At 37.3% G+C, this 17,602-nt stretch overlaps 1 protein-coding gene across 1 annotated transcript in view; it reads right to left on the bottom strand.

Moving 5' to 3' along the window:
- Positions 1 to 17,602, bottom strand: part of lrp1ab (low density lipoprotein receptor-related protein 1Ab) — a 119,152-nt gene that overhangs the window by 8,667 nt on the left and 92,883 nt on the right. The window contains exons 45-77 of the mRNA XM_084427645.1: positions 16,809 to 16,934; positions 16,566 to 16,694; positions 16,335 to 16,454; positions 16,090 to 16,203; positions 14,787 to 14,936; positions 14,542 to 14,664; positions 13,757 to 13,873; positions 13,177 to 13,305; positions 12,958 to 13,080; positions 12,720 to 12,860; positions 12,011 to 12,198; positions 11,734 to 11,917; positions 11,406 to 11,491; positions 11,189 to 11,308; positions 10,844 to 11,031; positions 10,263 to 10,468; positions 9,502 to 9,690; positions 9,258 to 9,406; positions 8,420 to 8,513; positions 8,214 to 8,330; positions 7,999 to 8,118; positions 7,768 to 7,890; positions 6,917 to 7,042; positions 6,673 to 6,789; positions 5,623 to 5,729; positions 3,487 to 3,619; positions 3,253 to 3,375; positions 2,447 to 2,569; positions 2,221 to 2,352; positions 1,425 to 1,562; positions 1,184 to 1,303; positions 286 to 563; positions 26 to 204 (exon numbers count right to left, since the gene is read on the bottom strand). Coding sequence (XP_084283771.1) covers positions 26 to 204; positions 286 to 563; positions 1,184 to 1,303; positions 1,425 to 1,562; positions 2,221 to 2,352; positions 2,447 to 2,569; positions 3,253 to 3,375; positions 3,487 to 3,619; positions 5,623 to 5,729; positions 6,673 to 6,789; positions 6,917 to 7,042; positions 7,768 to 7,890; positions 7,999 to 8,118; positions 8,214 to 8,330; positions 8,420 to 8,513; positions 9,258 to 9,406; positions 9,502 to 9,690; positions 10,263 to 10,468; positions 10,844 to 11,031; positions 11,189 to 11,308; positions 11,406 to 11,491; positions 11,734 to 11,917; positions 12,011 to 12,198; positions 12,720 to 12,860; positions 12,958 to 13,080; positions 13,177 to 13,305; positions 13,757 to 13,873; positions 14,542 to 14,664; positions 14,787 to 14,936; positions 16,090 to 16,203; positions 16,335 to 16,454; positions 16,566 to 16,694; positions 16,809 to 16,934 — 4,612 coding nt within the window. The remainder of the gene's footprint in view (positions 1 to 25; positions 205 to 285; positions 564 to 1,183; positions 1,304 to 1,424; positions 1,563 to 2,220; positions 2,353 to 2,446; positions 2,570 to 3,252; positions 3,376 to 3,486; positions 3,620 to 5,622; positions 5,730 to 6,672; positions 6,790 to 6,916; positions 7,043 to 7,767; positions 7,891 to 7,998; positions 8,119 to 8,213; positions 8,331 to 8,419; positions 8,514 to 9,257; positions 9,407 to 9,501; positions 9,691 to 10,262; positions 10,469 to 10,843; positions 11,032 to 11,188; positions 11,309 to 11,405; positions 11,492 to 11,733; positions 11,918 to 12,010; positions 12,199 to 12,719; positions 12,861 to 12,957; positions 13,081 to 13,176; positions 13,306 to 13,756; positions 13,874 to 14,541; positions 14,665 to 14,786; positions 14,937 to 16,089; positions 16,204 to 16,334; positions 16,455 to 16,565; positions 16,695 to 16,808; positions 16,935 to 17,602) is intronic.

Raw genomic sequence — 17,602 nt, 5'->3', positions numbered from 1 at the left:
AAACATACAGTGCAATGTCTCTTACCCTCTCTGAGGATCCACAACAATTGCGTAAGGCTCGTCAATCATGCCAGAAATCAGCGTCTTTCTGTGCTGGCCTGTAAGCTGAGCAACCTCGATCACATCACGTCCTGAATCAGTCCAGTAGAGGTTACCAGCCACCCAGTCCACCGCGATTCCACGTGGCATTTTCAAACCTGAAATCTAAAGAGGAGACAGGATGTATTCAGAGAAGATATCGCAAAGCACGAAGTTCAACATTGAACATTGAAGGTCTTGACTCACATCCAGGTTGGTGATGCTGCCCTCGCTTTGCCTCGTGTTTCGGTGAGAGTTGGAAGTAGGACCTGATGATGAGGATGGAGCGGGCAGCTGGAAGCAGGAAATACCAGAGGTGTGCCAGTTTGTCCAGTAAATGCGATTGGTCTTGATGTGCAAGTCCATGGCATCGATGCGCACGTTGACGTCGCCCTGGAATGTCTGCTCGTAAACCATCCCAGGATTTAGACTGCGAATCTCATTGTCATCAGCAATGTAGAGCACCTGTTTATTAATGTTCAGACCTGCAGATGGACACAAAATAGTTTAGTAGAATAGAGGGTAAAACAGAAGGTTTGTGAAACTGATATGTGAAACTGTTGGAGAGGGCACACAACTTCACATTAAAGGGATAGTTCACCCAAAAATGAAAATTACCCCATGATTTACTCAACCTCAAGTCATCCTAGGTGTATATGACATTCTTCTTTCAGACGAATACAATCGGAGGCTCTTCCAAGCTTTATAATGGCAGTTACTGTTTTGAAGTCCATAAAAGTGGAAGCTAGTTATTTTACTTTATAAAGTTTTAAATATGGATATTTTTCTTACACAAACGCATCACTTTGCTTCAGAAGGCCTTTATTAACCCCCCGGAGCAGTGTGGAGCACTTTTATGATGGATAGATGCACTTCAGAACAGATGGACTTCAAAACAACCATTCACTGCCATTATAAATCTTGACAATAGAGCCAAGACATTTTTTAATATAACTCCGATTGTATTTGTCTGAAAGAAGAATGTCATATACACCTAGGATGACTTGAGGTTGAGTATCTCATGGGCTAATTTTCATTTTTGGGTGAACTATCCCTTTAAAGACAAGCTCTTGAAGATGATTTAAAGAATAAAATCAGTACGTACTGTCAGCCTTGCATGTGTGGTTCATCCTGGTGAAGTATTTGTGGCAGCTGCACTTGTAGGAGCCCTTGGTGTTGTTACACATGTGAGAACATATACCAAACTGCTTGCACTCATTCTTATCTGAAAAGAGATGAAATGTTGATATGCACGTTGTAGCTGGTAATAAAAATCTCGGGCATAAATCGGGGAGGACGAAAGTTTCTTTAGGTCATTTTAAGATGGCAGACCATGTGTGCTGTACCTTCGCAGGTGTTGTGTCCAACGCTCTGGAAACCATTTTTGCAGGAGCAGAACGTGTCCGTGCCGTTGGAAACACAGTGAGCCTCATCGCCATCGCCACATAGAGATTTGTTACTCTTACAGTCATTCAGCATGGTGTCTACAAAAATACAGACACATGAAGTCAATTCAAGCAGGACTTAAATAAAATAACACTGAAATTAAAAGCCCTTTTCAATATCAAATTATACAAATTAAAGCTGATTTTATCCACAGAGATTGACACATTATGATAAACTATAAGATGGTGAATGTGCTGATTAAAAAGTACATAAAATAGTTCATTTCAATGACTGTCTATTTGAGATAAATGTACTCTACACGACAAATGCATTTCTGTCTTTATCAAAGAAATTCGTTACTGGAAGGTTAAGGGTTTCATAATATATTTGATATACAGTAAATTATTTGAAAAACCACGTGTGTGTGTGTGATAAAATAATAGTGTATTAATTTGTGTGTAACAATATATATATATATATATATATATATATATATATATATATATATATATATATATATATATATATATATATATATATATATACATATATACATATATATACATATATATACATACATACACACACACACACACACACACACACACACACACACACACACACACACACACATATATGTGTGTGTGGTGTGGTGAATAAAACATTCACTCTAGAAAATTCCAATACATTTTAGGATTTTGCCTAGAAATATTTTATTATCTCAAAACTCCTTGATATGGTTTTTCATGACCTCACCTGTCTTGCAGCCGATCTCATCTGAGCCATAATCTTCACAGTCGTTGAAGAAGTTGCACCGCAGGTTTGCGCTGATGCATTTTCCGTTGCTGCACTTGAACTGGTCTTTATCGCATGTGGATGTGTGGTCTCCTGTATGAACAAGAACCATGTCACAGGTCATGAAAGCAAACACTCTCTGACTCTGATATAAAATCTTTAACGCATGTCGGAGCAAAAGACTAACCACAGTTGGTCTCATCTGAATTGTCCCCACAGTTGTCCACACCATTGCAGCGCTTGCCACTCCAGAGACAGACACGATTATTCAGACAACGGAAATTTCTAGTGGGTGGGCACTGGAAGTTTCCTGAATTACAGAAAGGAAGATTTTAGTCTGAGCTTACTGTGCAATTATGTTTTTTTCTATTAATTGTCAACAAAAACACTGCAAATGTATCTCAAAGGTACAATATGTAACTTTTGGCTCTCTAGCAGTTAAAAACAAAACTATAATTTTGCAGAAGAACATTGATTTGGTAGTGCTTTGGCTCTGCGTGACTGTGTGAATGAGTATGGTTACATTCAGTACTAGGCTTAAGAGATATAACCAGTTTAGATAAAGGTATCTGTTCAATAAAATAACTTACTCACCTGTTGTGTAATTAAAAATGCATCTCTGCATCGCTTTTACAACAGTTCAAATCCCTCAGTCCTCGTCATCTCCGAAAAGCCAAGCCAATGTTGATTTTTATTTTATTTTGACTCTCTCCTCTGTTCTTTTTTTAAAACAGGTGATTCTCAGGATGTTTGAGATTAAGCTGCTCCATGTCAACCTTTCTCACTCGCTGTGAAAACTAACCTATGCCACATACACGCGTCAAAGCAGCCAGAGCTACTTTTCTCTAATGATGTATAGCGGCAATTTTTCCATGAAAACCGAGAAGGATTGATGATGTATTGACTTATTTAAATTTTGAACAAAAAAGAGTTACATAATGTACCTTTAATAAAAAATTTTTTTACAATTCATCAGTATGTGTGTGTTCTTACTGCACTCCTCAGGGTTCTCATCTGAGTTATCGCCACAGTCATCCTCCCCATCACACTTCCAGGACAGTGGTTTACACAGTGTGTTATTACACTGGAACTCATCATGGGGGCAGTGCCGTGCCACTGAGAGAGGAGAGATCAGAAGGAGGAATGTGAGATAAATCCTTACATTTCAAAAAAGGACACGACACATAAATAAGCCCATTTAAGAAAGAATCAGACATGCATACTCACCAGAAATGTCACAACTCTCTTCATCACTGCCGTCAATGCAGTCAGCATCTGCGTCACAGTGCCAGCGGAGCGGGATACAGTGACCGTTCTTACACTGGAACTGATCCTCCTCACACTTCAGATCACAGCCATGCTGAGAGACACAACAGCAGTAAATATAAGTACTGAGTGTATATAAAATAAAATACAAAATGGACATATGGATGTATGCAGTGACTACAAAAACAAAGTTAAACAAACCAAAACTATATTATATTTCTTATATGTTGTTGCCACAGCTCTGCACATTCCAGACATCTCTCTCAACCAACTTAATTAAGTGTATCTTGGGATGCTTTTTAAATACCTCTGAAAGATTTCACATGTATGCTGGACACTTCCCTATCCCTCAATTCAAAAACAATGAACACATTTGAATTAAAACACCTTTGTAAAGGAATTACTACGTGTGCATTACATTGATCTACCACACACATTTCAATTATTTAAGTATAAACCTAAATCTACCTTTTTTTTAACTAATGGCAGTCCATATTTTTCAGGAAAAAGCTTAAATTGTAGAAAAGGGTGTTCCACAGGGTTCTACCTTGGGACCACTACTTTTGTTTATCTTTATTAATGACTCAAATCATGTTCAAATTGTTCTGTACATATTTATGCGGATGATACAATTTTTTAGACCACTAATTCTGATATGTTACAAATGCAGAATTCTTTACAGTCTGATTTTAACTTAATTTAACTGATAAGAATAAGTCTTGATATATTGTGTTTGGTACACGACATTGTCATTCTTTTCCCCTTCATTTGAATATTACTTTTGAGGATAGTTTACAAAGTTGATAAAGATAATAATTGATAAAGTTGATTCATTCAAATATTTGGGACTTTGGATTGATCCTATACTTTCTTTTATGCCTCATATTTTGATTATATCGTTTATGGAATATATGGTTGTCTGAGTTTACTCAGTTAATTTTAACATTCAAGTAATGTTAAATAATAAAATAATAATTTCTCAGTTAATATTACCTCTTGTTGATTATTCTGACATTGTTTATCAATATAACACTGACAATTATCAGAGGTAAGCCTCTTAAAGGAACACTCCACCATTTTTTCATATTAAACTATGTTATTCCCTTAACCAAGAAGAGTTGATACATACCTCTCTCGTCTCAGTGCGTGCACTCAATCGCTCTGGCGGGTAAAAAGGATAACTATAATGCACTTGGGAGCACTTCGACTCGGCGCAGAAATATCATCACTCCTGAAAAATCCTCTCCCCCTCACCCTCTCACTTCTGTCATTAGAACCAAAGTGACTTTTTACTGCGCCGAGTCGAAGTGCTCCCAAGTGCTATTCCGCCATACATTATAGTTATCCTTTTTACCCGCTTAGAAAAGCGCCACGTTTTATTTTGTGTCACCATACTTGGTCATGTAACTACTCGTGTAACTGTATTTAAATAGGGAAAATGTGGAGGTGTTTGGTTGCTTCTAATTTCATCTCTGTTTGGATCCTAATGAATGAACTGGGCTAAGCTAAGTGCTATCAAAGTGTCGCCGCGCGCCAGAGCCGAGACTAGAGAGGTATGTATCAACTCGTCTTAGTTAAGGGAATAACATAGTTTAATATGAAAAAACGGTGGAGTGTTCCTTTAATGTTGTTTATAATTCTTTGTGTAGATTTGTCTTAAGGTGTCCATTTCGAACTCAATCACTGGCTTGTGTTCATTTTCAAATGTTTATATTAACTGTCCTTTATATTTTTGGAGATCTACTACGTTACCTCTTTTCATTGCTTTAGGTTATCTTTATTTTCCCATCTTAAAACTACCCGTTTATGTTTTTAATTTGTGTCATTTTCTTAGGGTCCTTGATTTTATTGAGGACTTGCTGGTATTAATTGGTTTCATGCTGATGTAACTGATTTATTTGTTGAGTCTTTGTAATTATGTTTTTGTACAATAGTTGTGGTTTGTGGGTGTGGGGGAGAGGGCGAGCATTCTATTTGTATTTGTATATTTGTAGTGTATGTTTTGTAAGATTGTTTATGTGTTGTAAAATTGTGTATTAGTCGAAAATAAGACATTACATCTCAAGGGGCTATCCTTACAATAAAATAAAATCAAACCTCATCAGATCCATCTGAACAGTCATGATCTCCATCACACTTCCACCTCCCAGCGATGCAACGGCCGTTAGTGCAGGAAAACTCGCTCTCAGAGCACTGACGCGGCTCTGATAGGGAGAGAGAAACAACTTAAAATTGAAGAAAGAAATATCTGCCAGAGAGCACAAACACTACAATGACTATAAGGAAAACATAGGAGGAAAGAAAGGGACACATTTCAAGACAAGGGCAACAGGTCAGCTTAGAGAGTGAGAAAATACACAAATATATTTAGGGTTCCCACACCTGATGATCAATTTACATGAATTTTCCAGTTATTTATGAGTACTGAAGAAGAAAAAAAAACTACAGTAAAAAGAGCAATTTCTAGCTGGTGTTATATTATATAAAATAAATTAATTCATTATATAATCCACATCTGTGAATATAATTCTGTGTCTGCATTTGTGTTGGAAATATATTTATAAAATTTTCTATGACTTTAAGATTTTATTAATTCGCATAATTGTAAGATATTTTCCTGGGGGTTTTATGACCATGATAACCTTGCTAATTTGCTTTCATTTTGAAGACAACAAAACCACAATAAAGACAAAACAAACCCAAACCTCAAAAGATTTGAGCTTATAAACACAAATGTTCACTGCTAAAAGCTTCACTATTCATTTGGAGGAGGAAAAAGAACTCTACCATTTCTCCACTAGGGGGCAGAAGCTGCAATTCTGTCACAAACACACATGGAATCATGGGGGGATGAAAAGAGAGAGGAAAAGGAAGGGGAGGCTGGAATAGGTGGTTTGGAGGGAGGAGAGACCTACCTCTGAGTCAAGCCAATGGGGTCAGTGTGAAATGAAGAATAGAGACAACATGAAGTGAGATGCATCAGTGAGCAACGTGAGTGAGCGATGACATAGGACAAAATACCCACAATGCCTCCCACAGACATGTTTGATGGTCACGACTCACAAATAATGCTAAAACATTAGATTCAATCCTATAAATGGCTGTGCGTGTACATGCAGTCTCAGGTGTGTCAGTTGAAATACGTACGGCACTTTTCCTCATCCGAGTTATCGCCACAGTCATTGTCATAGTCACACTGCCAGCGGCCCGGCACACAGCGGTTGTTCTTACAGCGGAATTGATACGGCTCACATGTTCTCTCATCTACCACAAGAAATGATAATTATCACTTTTATGCAAATAAAATGAATCACTTTTACACACTTCCCTGAGTAATCAACATTTTTAAATGAATATAAGGTGGAGCAAATGAAGCGATGGCCAGTCGTACCGCACTCCTCTTTGGGCTCATCTGAGGCGTCGCCACAGTCGTCCTCTCCATCACACGTCCAGCGAGACGGGATACAGCGGCCCGAGTCCTTACAGCGGAACTCGTCCACACCGCACTTCATTTGAGCTGTAGAAAACAAAAACGGCTTTAATAAGGACTGTCAGTCAATAAGTCATTATATTCATTTATTTGGTTGTTTATGCCATATCAGCATATAAGGATGTTTTCATGCCAAACCAAGATGAAATAGGTTAAAACAGGCAAATAAACAAATGAATAAATATATTTAAAAGGAGATCATGGATAGTTGGATAATTGACATTCTTAAAGATAAAAAAAAAATCTTCCTTAAGAGACCTTTCTGAATAAAATGGTCTGATGATATTAAAAGCAGTATATTTGAAAAAGGGTGTAAAATTATTTACATGATGTGCAATTAATTAACCAAAATAGTAAAACTAATACATGTTCACAATATAAACATTTGCCACCAAATTAATTAAAAGGTTAGTTCCCCCAAAAATGAGAATTCTCTGTAAAATTCTTGAAATTTATGTGGATAAAAGCTTTAATTAATTACATCCACTCGATTCAGATGGATTTACTTCACAATCTTTTTATTAACTTTTTGAAGCATCAGTTTTGGGTGAATAGATTAGAATAGAGACATAAATTTCTCAGATATTATTAAAAATATCTTAATTTATATTTCAAAGATGAATAAGTCTTACGGGTTTGCAACAACATGATGCTGAGTAAATGACGACAGAATTTCCATTTTTGGGAGAGCTATTCCTTTAAGATAAAAAGTGGCTTTATAAGTCTGTATTTTGTTGGTTTTATTTCCTTACTGCAGTTGGCCGGTTCGTCGGATTCATCAACACAGTCGTAGTCTCTATCGCACACCCAGACTCGTGGTATACAGCGTTTGGTGATGGCACACTGGAACTGGTTAGGAGCACAGGTCACCTCAGCTACAAGAGAACACGACACTCAGCCTATCAGCTCATCATAAAACAGCCTCATTCATAGTGTAGATTTAACACTGATCCAATCAATGAGAGATATAAGAGCAGACGTACGACAGTCCTTCTCATCTTCTCCCTGGCCGCAGTTGTTCTGACCGTTACAGCGCAAGATTCCAGGGATACAGCGACTAGGATGCGAGCACTTAAACTGACTGGGCAGGCAAACATGGATGTCTGAACATGGAGAAAATTAGTTTTCATTAAGCAAATGTTCTAAACACTTGAATTAGATGATTATTCAATTCTACACAATTGACTGGACATCATACCACAGTTGGCTTCATCAGAGTTGTCCTGGCAGTCATTGTCTCCATCACAGATGTAAGCTGGGTTGGTGCAGAGACCTGTGCCGCACTGGAACTGGCCAGGTCTGCATCTAAACTCGGCTAAAACCCAAGAACACAGAGCATGAGGATGTTATGTACAACTGAAAGTGGCCATGGGGTAACTCTCTCGTCAGTTAGCTGATACTCACGACATTCAGCAGGCTCATCAGAGCGGTCTCCGCAGTCATCTTCAGTATCACACTTCCACCAGAAAGGAATACACTTATCATTCTTGCAGACATACTACAGTCAGAGGAGGAGAGAGAGAAATAAAAGAGAAGCATAAACAGTTAGAAGAGTGTGATTCCTGACAAGAACATGGCCAGCTCAATCTTCACACCAATATCAAAAGAAAAACATATTTTGCTGAATTTTTTTTTAGGACAATTAAGATTTTTGCATGTTGACATTTTCATTTTACTCCTACTTCTCATTGCTATATGCAAAAAAAGTCATTATGTCAGTGTTATTTTAGTATTATTAAAATAATATTATAGTATTTATTAATACTTTGAATAAGTTTTTATTTTTATATTTTTTAGTGTTCGGTTTAATTTTAGTTTAAGTTTAGTAATTTTGTTGTGTTTTGCCATTTTTTAGTTCATAAATGTCTATTTAGTTTTTATACATTTTGATTTCAGTAATTTTAGTACTTAATCTTAATCTTTCAGTTAGTTGACAAGCCAACATTCAGTTTAAAAAGTATTTACTAGGTCTGGTAATGTGTCTGATTAATGAAATACGTCTAAGGCTGTTCATTTTTTAAACAAGTTAGTGGTCTTGGTACATATACATTTAATTTTCTTTCTATTAAAATGTATAGAATGCAGTAATGTTTTTTTTTTTGAAGAATGAAATACTACAATATATATATATATTTTTTTAATCATTAATGGCAGTACAATAATGTAGACACTGCCATAATGTAGAAACAAATCTCATAATGAGAATCTAATAAGAAGCACCCCTGAATATAAAGGAAATCACCTGGCTGGCAGTACAGTTGGACAGGCACTGTTTTCCATCAGCAGCCAGATAGAAGTTGGTGGGACAGGCACACTTGTAGTTTCCTCCAGGAGAGAGCAAACACAGGTTACTGCAGCCACCATTATCCACCTGACACGGGTGACCCGACACTGCAAACACAAGAGCATCAGAGAAGAGAACACTTAGAAACCACATCAAATACTGCAGGGACATTTCCATGTACAGCATGTGTTTATCTTCTCACCCTCAGGTTGTCTGGAGGGATGATAGATGTGTATGTCCATGGGTCTGTGCAGGGTGCTGATCAACATGGTTTTGTTAGTGCCCAGAGTTTTGTGAGCTCTGTTGATGGACTTGGTCTCCCAATCGGTCCAGTAAATGAACTCCTCAAACAGAGTCATGGCAAAGATGTGAGGGATGTCATGATTCAGCACTGTGGGGAAGAGAACACAAGCTTCACATTTAATAGGTTCAGAGGCAACAAACAGAATATTCAGTGTAAAATAATGAGAGTGAGACTTGATTGTATCCATCAGATTTGATTGGATCATGAAAACTTGTCTATAATATTATGGGTTAATATTATTTTTCTTGAGTAAATATTGAGTAAAATAAGTGTGTAAAAGCTCCTAAATTATCTAGATGCATCTATCTATCTATCTATCTATCTATCCATCTATCCATCATCTACCTATCTATCTATATAGGGACATAATAATATCTTAATTTCAGTTTTAGGTTTTAAATTTGAGCCCTTTCAGTAAAGACAGATTTAGCATGTTCTTGCGTAAGCTTTCTGAATGTGAGAAACAAAACCCCTCCTCAATGCCAGATTACCGCACAAAGCGGTCTCAAAAACAATAGATCAACTATAATATTACATAATACGGAGCGTTGATGATGTCATTTATTGGCGAATATAAAGGTCGAGTCACTTCTTTGTCTAAACTAATTGCCTGAAGAAAAACGACATCATAAGCAATCTATGGGTGTCTTTGTATTCACCAATGTGTCTGTTGGTTCCGTCCAGGCTGGCAAAAGCAATGTAGTCTTCACGAGCGTCTGCCCAGTAGATGCGGTCATTAATAAAATCTAATGTCAAGCCGTTAGGCCATGTGATCTTATCCTGAATAATGATGTGACGATTTGTGCCGTCCATGCCGATGCGGCCAATATGTGGCACATCACCCCAGTCTGACCAGTACAGATACCTGGAAATAATTAAACCACCAAAGTCAGACAAGCTCATAACACACATCAAGTGCAAATGAAATATTTGTGTGTGTATATATATATATAATATACAACATATAACAACAACAATATATTCACATAGATCCATTAAGAGAATTTTTTTTTTTTTACAATTAAATACATAAAACAATTCTGTAAAAAAAGAAAAATAATTTGGAGGCTTTTCTGCTCAAATGTGAAATGTGATTAACTGCAATTCATTTGACTAATTAATCAGAACATCATGCAATTTAATCACAATTTTAATAGACTTACAGCTCAAACTGGGATAGTCAGAGACTTGTATAATAGATAATGTAAGAACTTATCAGGAACTGAGTTTAGACTCTCACCCAATCCTCACATCGACCGCCACAGCTCTCGGCTCCCGCAGGCCGCTGTTGACCAGCACACTTCTGTAAGCCCCGTTCAGCTTGGACACCTCAATTGTGTCTCTGCCCTTATCACACCAGTACAGGTTTCCCCCAACCCAGTCTACGGCCAGACCGTCAGGGTTACTCAGAGCGGTTCTGTGCAGCACCTATCCATCAGCCAATCAAAAGAGTCACAAACGTGCCCATCGGCCAATCAGAACAAGATGACATAGATGAAGAAATTTGTCATAGGTTGAACTCAATCAAATGATTTTTAAACACATGCAGGAATCATCAATGCACATCCTCTTGAATTACACAGACCTGCACGTTACTGCCGTTGATGTTCATGCGACGGATCATGCTGCCTTGTGTGGTCACGTCCGTCCAGTAGATCATCTGCTCAGCGTAATGATAGTCCAGAGCCACTGCGTTATTGAGCCCCTGTTAACACATAAAATAGTAACAGTTCAGCAACATTAGAAAGTTACAATAGTCTACAAATAATCTCTTTGGTCTTTTAGACTGACAGCCACCTCACCTGTTTAATCAGTGTGTAGTTAGTGCCATCCAAGTTGAGTTTTCGCAGGTAATACCGGTTCGCAAAGATGAGGAAAGGTTCCTCCTCTGAAATTTAAGCAACATTCTTATCATACAAGCAGACTTTGAAACAGAAATTACAGAACAACTTCTGTTCTGGCTTGGGGATTATTTTTAAAATGTAAATTCTCGTAATTGTAACTGTGAATCTCATAATATATATATATATATATATGGTGGTTGGCTTTTTACTCTGAGACAGAAACACTTCCATAGCCGTTTTGATAATAAACAGAGCGTAAGAGATCATGGGGAGGGGAGAGGCTCACCAGATGTGGATTTGCAGCTGGTGGGGTCATCAGGACGTAGCACAAAGCCATCAACACAGAGGCAGTGGAAGCTACCGTGTGTGTTGATGCAACGCTGAGCACAGGGGTATGTGGTGGTGCACTCATCCACATCAACACACGTCTTCCCATCTTGTTTCAGCCGGAAACCTGGATGACACCGGCACTATGGGGGCCGGGCAAGAGGCATGTCACGTCTTCACTGTTATGTCCAACTAATTAGTTCACACAAATATTGAGTATAAGGAAAAACACATACCTTAAAGCCGATCTTGAGATCTTCACAGAGCTGTGAGCAGCCGCTCTGCTTACTGTTGAGACACTCATTGATGAAGCAGTTGTTTTCATCAGAGCCGTCACCACAGTCGTTGTTACCATCACACAGCAATGTCTCGTTCACACACTTGCCATTGGTGCACAGGAAGGAAGTGTCATTACAGCGCCTCTCTACGGACAAAAACAAAATAACAATGAGGACATGGTTCTAATTTGGGCCTGGGGAAGAGGATCCCCACCTGTAAAACTTTTGTTCTGGGTCCAATAAATTTCACTGACGGACATTGGATGGTAATATTATGGCACTCTGATAAATACCGTGGTAGTGAATGATTACCATATTCATGCCCCATGGTGTTTGTATTAGTGATGGGAAGTTTGGATCATTTTACGGACTCAGATCTTTGAGTCTCGTTCAGGAAAATGAACAGATTTTTCCAAGTCATTTTGATAATTTCAGCAGAATATAATTGAAATATTACATGTTAATAGCCAAATTCCCCAACACAACTTACGCAAACGTTGATCACATTAAAAACCTACAATACAGCCAAGGCCAAATTTGAACTAATCATTTCAGTTTCCGATACAGACTGCATACTGTATCTTCAGCCTATGGGGCTGTCACGGGATAAACAAAATGGGATGTTGTGCATTTTTTTCACCTTGTCCTTCAAGGTTTTAATACTCGCCTGGGTCTGTGCAAAGTGGGTTTTTGGGAGCTTCGTCCGATTGGTCCCTACAGTCAAACTCTCCATCACATTCCCAGTTCTTCTGCTTCAAACACTGGCCATTAGCACAGCGGAAATCATTCGGCCCACACGTGGGATATTCTTTGTTGTGAAAGGGAAGACAACGTTTGACATGCATGATCACTTCATTGGTGTGTGTGACCAATAATAAAAACAGAAGACTAAAAGACATGCTTACCACACTCGGGCGACTCATCAGAGCCATCGCGGCAGTCAATGTCATGATCACACATGAAGTTTTTGGGAATGCACTGATAATTCTGACATTGGAATTCGGAGTCATCACAGGTCTTATTGAATGCTTGAGAGAAAGAATAAAGAGATAAACAGAAGGAAATACAGAAAGAATACTAGAGTTTAAGGGTATAAACCAAGTTCCGATATAAGTGATACTCACCACAGCCAGCCTTAATGCCTTCATCTGCACCATCAGGACAGTCCTTATCCCCGTCACACTTCCAGCGCTGAGAAATACACATGTGGGAGCCGGGACACTGGAATGCTTCTGGACTGCAAGTCTTTGTCTCTGGAAGAGATACTCAGTGTTACTTATACATTTAATCATCAAGCATTAACTAGATTAACACAGATTCATCATGGCTGATATAAAGTGTAAAGAGTTCAAATAAAGGCAAAGTTAAATAGAGCAGAGGTTCTCAACTGTTTTGTTATCACAAGGTCAGATATGAGGATAAAAAAAATAACCACCAAAAATAACTAACCATAAAAATATTGTATAGTGAGGTCAGAAAGGCAGCTTTTAAAAATGTGAAAAACGTGCTGCGTCCAAACAAACTTAATGGTGGTACAAATTCTTCCATTGGTCCTCGCGTGACGTTCTCATCATCAAAAACCATGAACACAGGTAAAAGTACGACCCGCAGCGCATTAAATAAAGTTTCACTTGCAGTGAGGATAAACATGGTTTATCTGAGTTCAGAGCTTTGTTTGTTGATGTAAGTTGCAACGTGACTCACTGCATTTGCTGTCCTCATCGGTGCCGTCTCCACAGTCATCAGTGCCATCACACACCCAGGATTTGGAGATACAGCGATGGTTTCCACACTCAAACTGATTCGATGCACAGAACTTATCTGAGAAAACACAAGTAAAGAACTTGTTCCTGTCAAACAATCTAAATAAAATCAACTAGTTTTCTTGATAAACTTAAATTTCAGGTGTAGCTGTGGTCAAATTAACAAATCCCTCAGATACATAAAATACCTCTCATTTAAATTTGATAAAACTTAATTATATTATATTCTATTACATTCAATTATAGAAGTAAATATTTACAGTAACCTTTTTAATAACAAAACAGGGGTACAAGAGGTACTAGACAATAATAATAATAATAATAATAATAATAATAATAATATCCCTTTTTCATTTTTTATGATATAATTTTTAAACAACTAAAATAATAATAATAGTTGCTGTAGCTATTATTAAAAAAATATTTAGAATAATATATATAAAAAAATAAAAAATCAGAAAATCAGTTACAGGGAGAAAATATTTTCCATTAATAAAAAGTTTCTGACAATAAAAAAATATAAAATAAAATAATAATAATAAAAATCCGAAATTGGCTATAATGAAAGCACATGGTCCTATTGTTTTTAGTGTCTTGAGAACAATAACTACACCTAAGTATTAAGTGACATTGACAAGTCAATTAAGTGATTTTAAGTGACAAGTGCAACAGAAGAATGTAGAAAAAAAAAAACCTTGAGAGAGAGATCTGTACATATTTACTAACCACAGTGAGACTCATCTGCTCCATTCTCACAGTCGTTCTCTTTGTCGCAGGTCCAGCTCATGGGAATACAACGGCCGCTCGGACACGCAAAGAAGTTGACTGGACATTTCTGCTTCCTTTTCTCTGTGGGAAAGAAAGTAAAAAATATTATGCTTATTAGTCTTATTATGCAATATCACATATATTTCATTAGCTGTGAGAATAGGAGGCATGTATGTGTGTGTGTGTGTGTGTGTGTGTCTAACCCGGACAGTTTCTTTCATCTGAGAAGTCTCCGCAGTCATTGGAGCCATCACAGCGCCAGGAGGGGGCGTAGCAGAGTGTAGTGAACTCACACCTCTCAAAGGTCATGCCCTTCACTCCAAGCAGATAGTAACTAGAGCAGTCAGTGGGGCCTGAAAGAGAACATACCAAAAGATTGTATGTGTGCAAGAAAATCTATTGCTATGTTCGTCCACAAAGTTGCACTTAGAATTAACATTATTACACACATACATACATACATACATATATATTTCTTTTTTCATATATATATGAAAAATATCTAATAATATACTACTACTAATAGTTATTGTTGTTAAAAAAATTGTTTATTTCCAACACTGGCTATGATGAAAGGACACAGTACTGTTGTTTTTTGTCTTTTAGTTTAGGAATTAATTATAAAATTGTTTAAAATTAAATCAATAATCTGAAAATGAATCAATTTGATTTCTTTTTACTTAAAAAAAAAGTTACTTTCGTTGATGACCTTTTTTTCCCATGTCTAAGACGAGACGACACCAATGTCATTAGACAATAACTGTGACTATATCAACATGCAATATCGTTGACGAAAAAAGAAGAGACAAAAATGTTGTTCAAAAAATAAAAACTTCACTCTTCACTCAAATAAAGGAAGAGACAAAACATTACAGACTGTTTTTAAGAGCATTCATGCTTAAGGTTGCCAGATTTCAAGAATTAAAATCCCCCAATGAGAGCTTTTCTGTTAAAAGAACACGTTTTCTACCCGGTTTCATTCTCTACATTGCTGAAGAAGCGCGGAATAATCAGAAAACACAGACAAACAAGTAAGCTGTAGTTCAGCAAATTAAAGTGTCATTCAGTCGCTTTGTGTTCTGTCACAAGCCGCTTGCGCTGTTTGCTGCGACTAAATCTGCAATCATAGTGCAGGCTGATATCCAGCTAAGGAAAAGAGATATGTAGAATTGCACAAGTGCTACTGCTAAGAGTGCAATGTCAATACAGTCTGTTACCTTGATTCAAATTTCTCATAAGCTTAATTGAATTGGTCTAAAGAGAGAAAAATTATACAATTATATAAGACTAAATATAAAATAGCTACCAAAATGTGACTAAGACAGATAAGCATTTTCATCTGAAGATGAAGACTAAGACCAAATCAAAAATGGCTCTCAAAATGAACACTGATGCCTTCAAATGATTTTTGAGTGACTGTCTCCTTGGAGTCATGTTTGAACCTAGTGCCGTTCAAAAGGGCAACCTTTTGGTGAACAGGCCAGATTTTTTCCGATTAATACTTACTGCAGTTCATCTCATCACTGGCGTCCTCACAGTCCGCCACCTGATTACAGCGACTAGAGTTAGTGATGCAGGAACCGTCTTTGCACTGGAACTCCGCAGCGCTGCACAGAGTCACTGAAGAAAACAGAGATGGAAACAGTGAGCAACTAGTACGGCTGCACTTCTTTTTTAGTCAACTACACAAAAAAAGATTGTGTATTTCTCCTTTCCCATAATCTCGCCATTTATTTCAAACAATCACATACTGTTGCATGGCAGCTCGTCTGAACCGTCTCCACAGTCATCGGTGCCGTCGCACCAGGAGCTGTGTTTGATACAGCGTCCGTTGATGCAGCGCCGGTAGCCCTTCTTACACATGCGGTTCACTGCAACCAGAAAAAGAGAGAGCTCAATAATTGATTAATACTTCAACTACAGATTAGGAAATGCTTATTAAAACTGCAAACCAGTGAATAGAGCCGCAGTGTCATGCTTACCGCAGTAGGACTGCTTCTCATCAGACTTGTCTTTGCAGTGAGCTTGACTGTCACAGGTCAGGCTGTAGTCGATACAGTCACCGTTTCCACACTCAAACTCATCCACGCTGTTACAGGTTGTGTTCTCCGCTGAGAGATAGAGAGATTACGTTTACATTATACTGCACTTCTCACAGGAAACTAATAGAGTATTTTCAGAACAGGCTTATATTTAGACAGTAGCTTCCTGTTTGTCCCTCTCACCAACACAAGTGTTGTCTCCCAGTAGTTTGCGCTCTCCACGGCAGCTGCAGTTGACTCGTCCCTCTGACATGAGCAGACACAGGTCCTGACAGCCTCCATTATTGGTGAGGCATGGAGAAAACTCACCTATAGACGTACACAAACACAAATGACTCATTTAAAATGGCTATCATCTGAAGCAATCATCGTTATATATTTAAGAAAAGTTCACATTTCCCATCATTTTCATAAATGAGTTCAAATCAATTATTAAAAACCATTAATACAATTTTTTTTACTATGAATTGTTATATTAGTACACTTAACAATTAAGTTTCATTTGTTAACATGGACTAAGAAAGAACAATACTTCTACAGCATTTATTAATCTTAGGTAATGTTAACAACAACATTTCATAATACATTAAACCCAGGCATTAGGCAATAATAACTCTCAAGTAAATATTTACATTTATACAGTTGTATATACACTACTTAATATGCAGATCTGTACATAGGCCTCCTACTTACCATCTAAATGTATATAATTTTTTTGGTAACACTTTACAATAAGGTTCATTAGTTAACATTAGTTAACTACATTATTTAGCAAGAACTAATAATGAAATGCACTTATACAGCATTTATTAATCTTTGTTAATGTTCATTTCAACATTTACTAATACTTTATTAAAATCTTTTTAGCATTAGTTAATGCACTGTGAACTAACATGAACAAACAATGAACAGCTGTATTTTTCTACATTCTAACATTAACAAAGATTAACAAATACAGTAACAAATGTATTGCTCAT

The sequence above is a fragment of the Rutilus rutilus genome, assembly GCF_951802725.1.
Source record: "Rutilus rutilus genome assembly, chromosome: 13".
Taxonomy (NCBI): Eukaryota; Metazoa; Chordata; class Actinopteri; order Cypriniformes; family Leuciscidae; genus Rutilus; species Rutilus rutilus.
The sequence above is the reverse complement of the archived record's forward strand: the minus strand, read 5'-3'. Positions and strand labels throughout refer to the sequence as shown.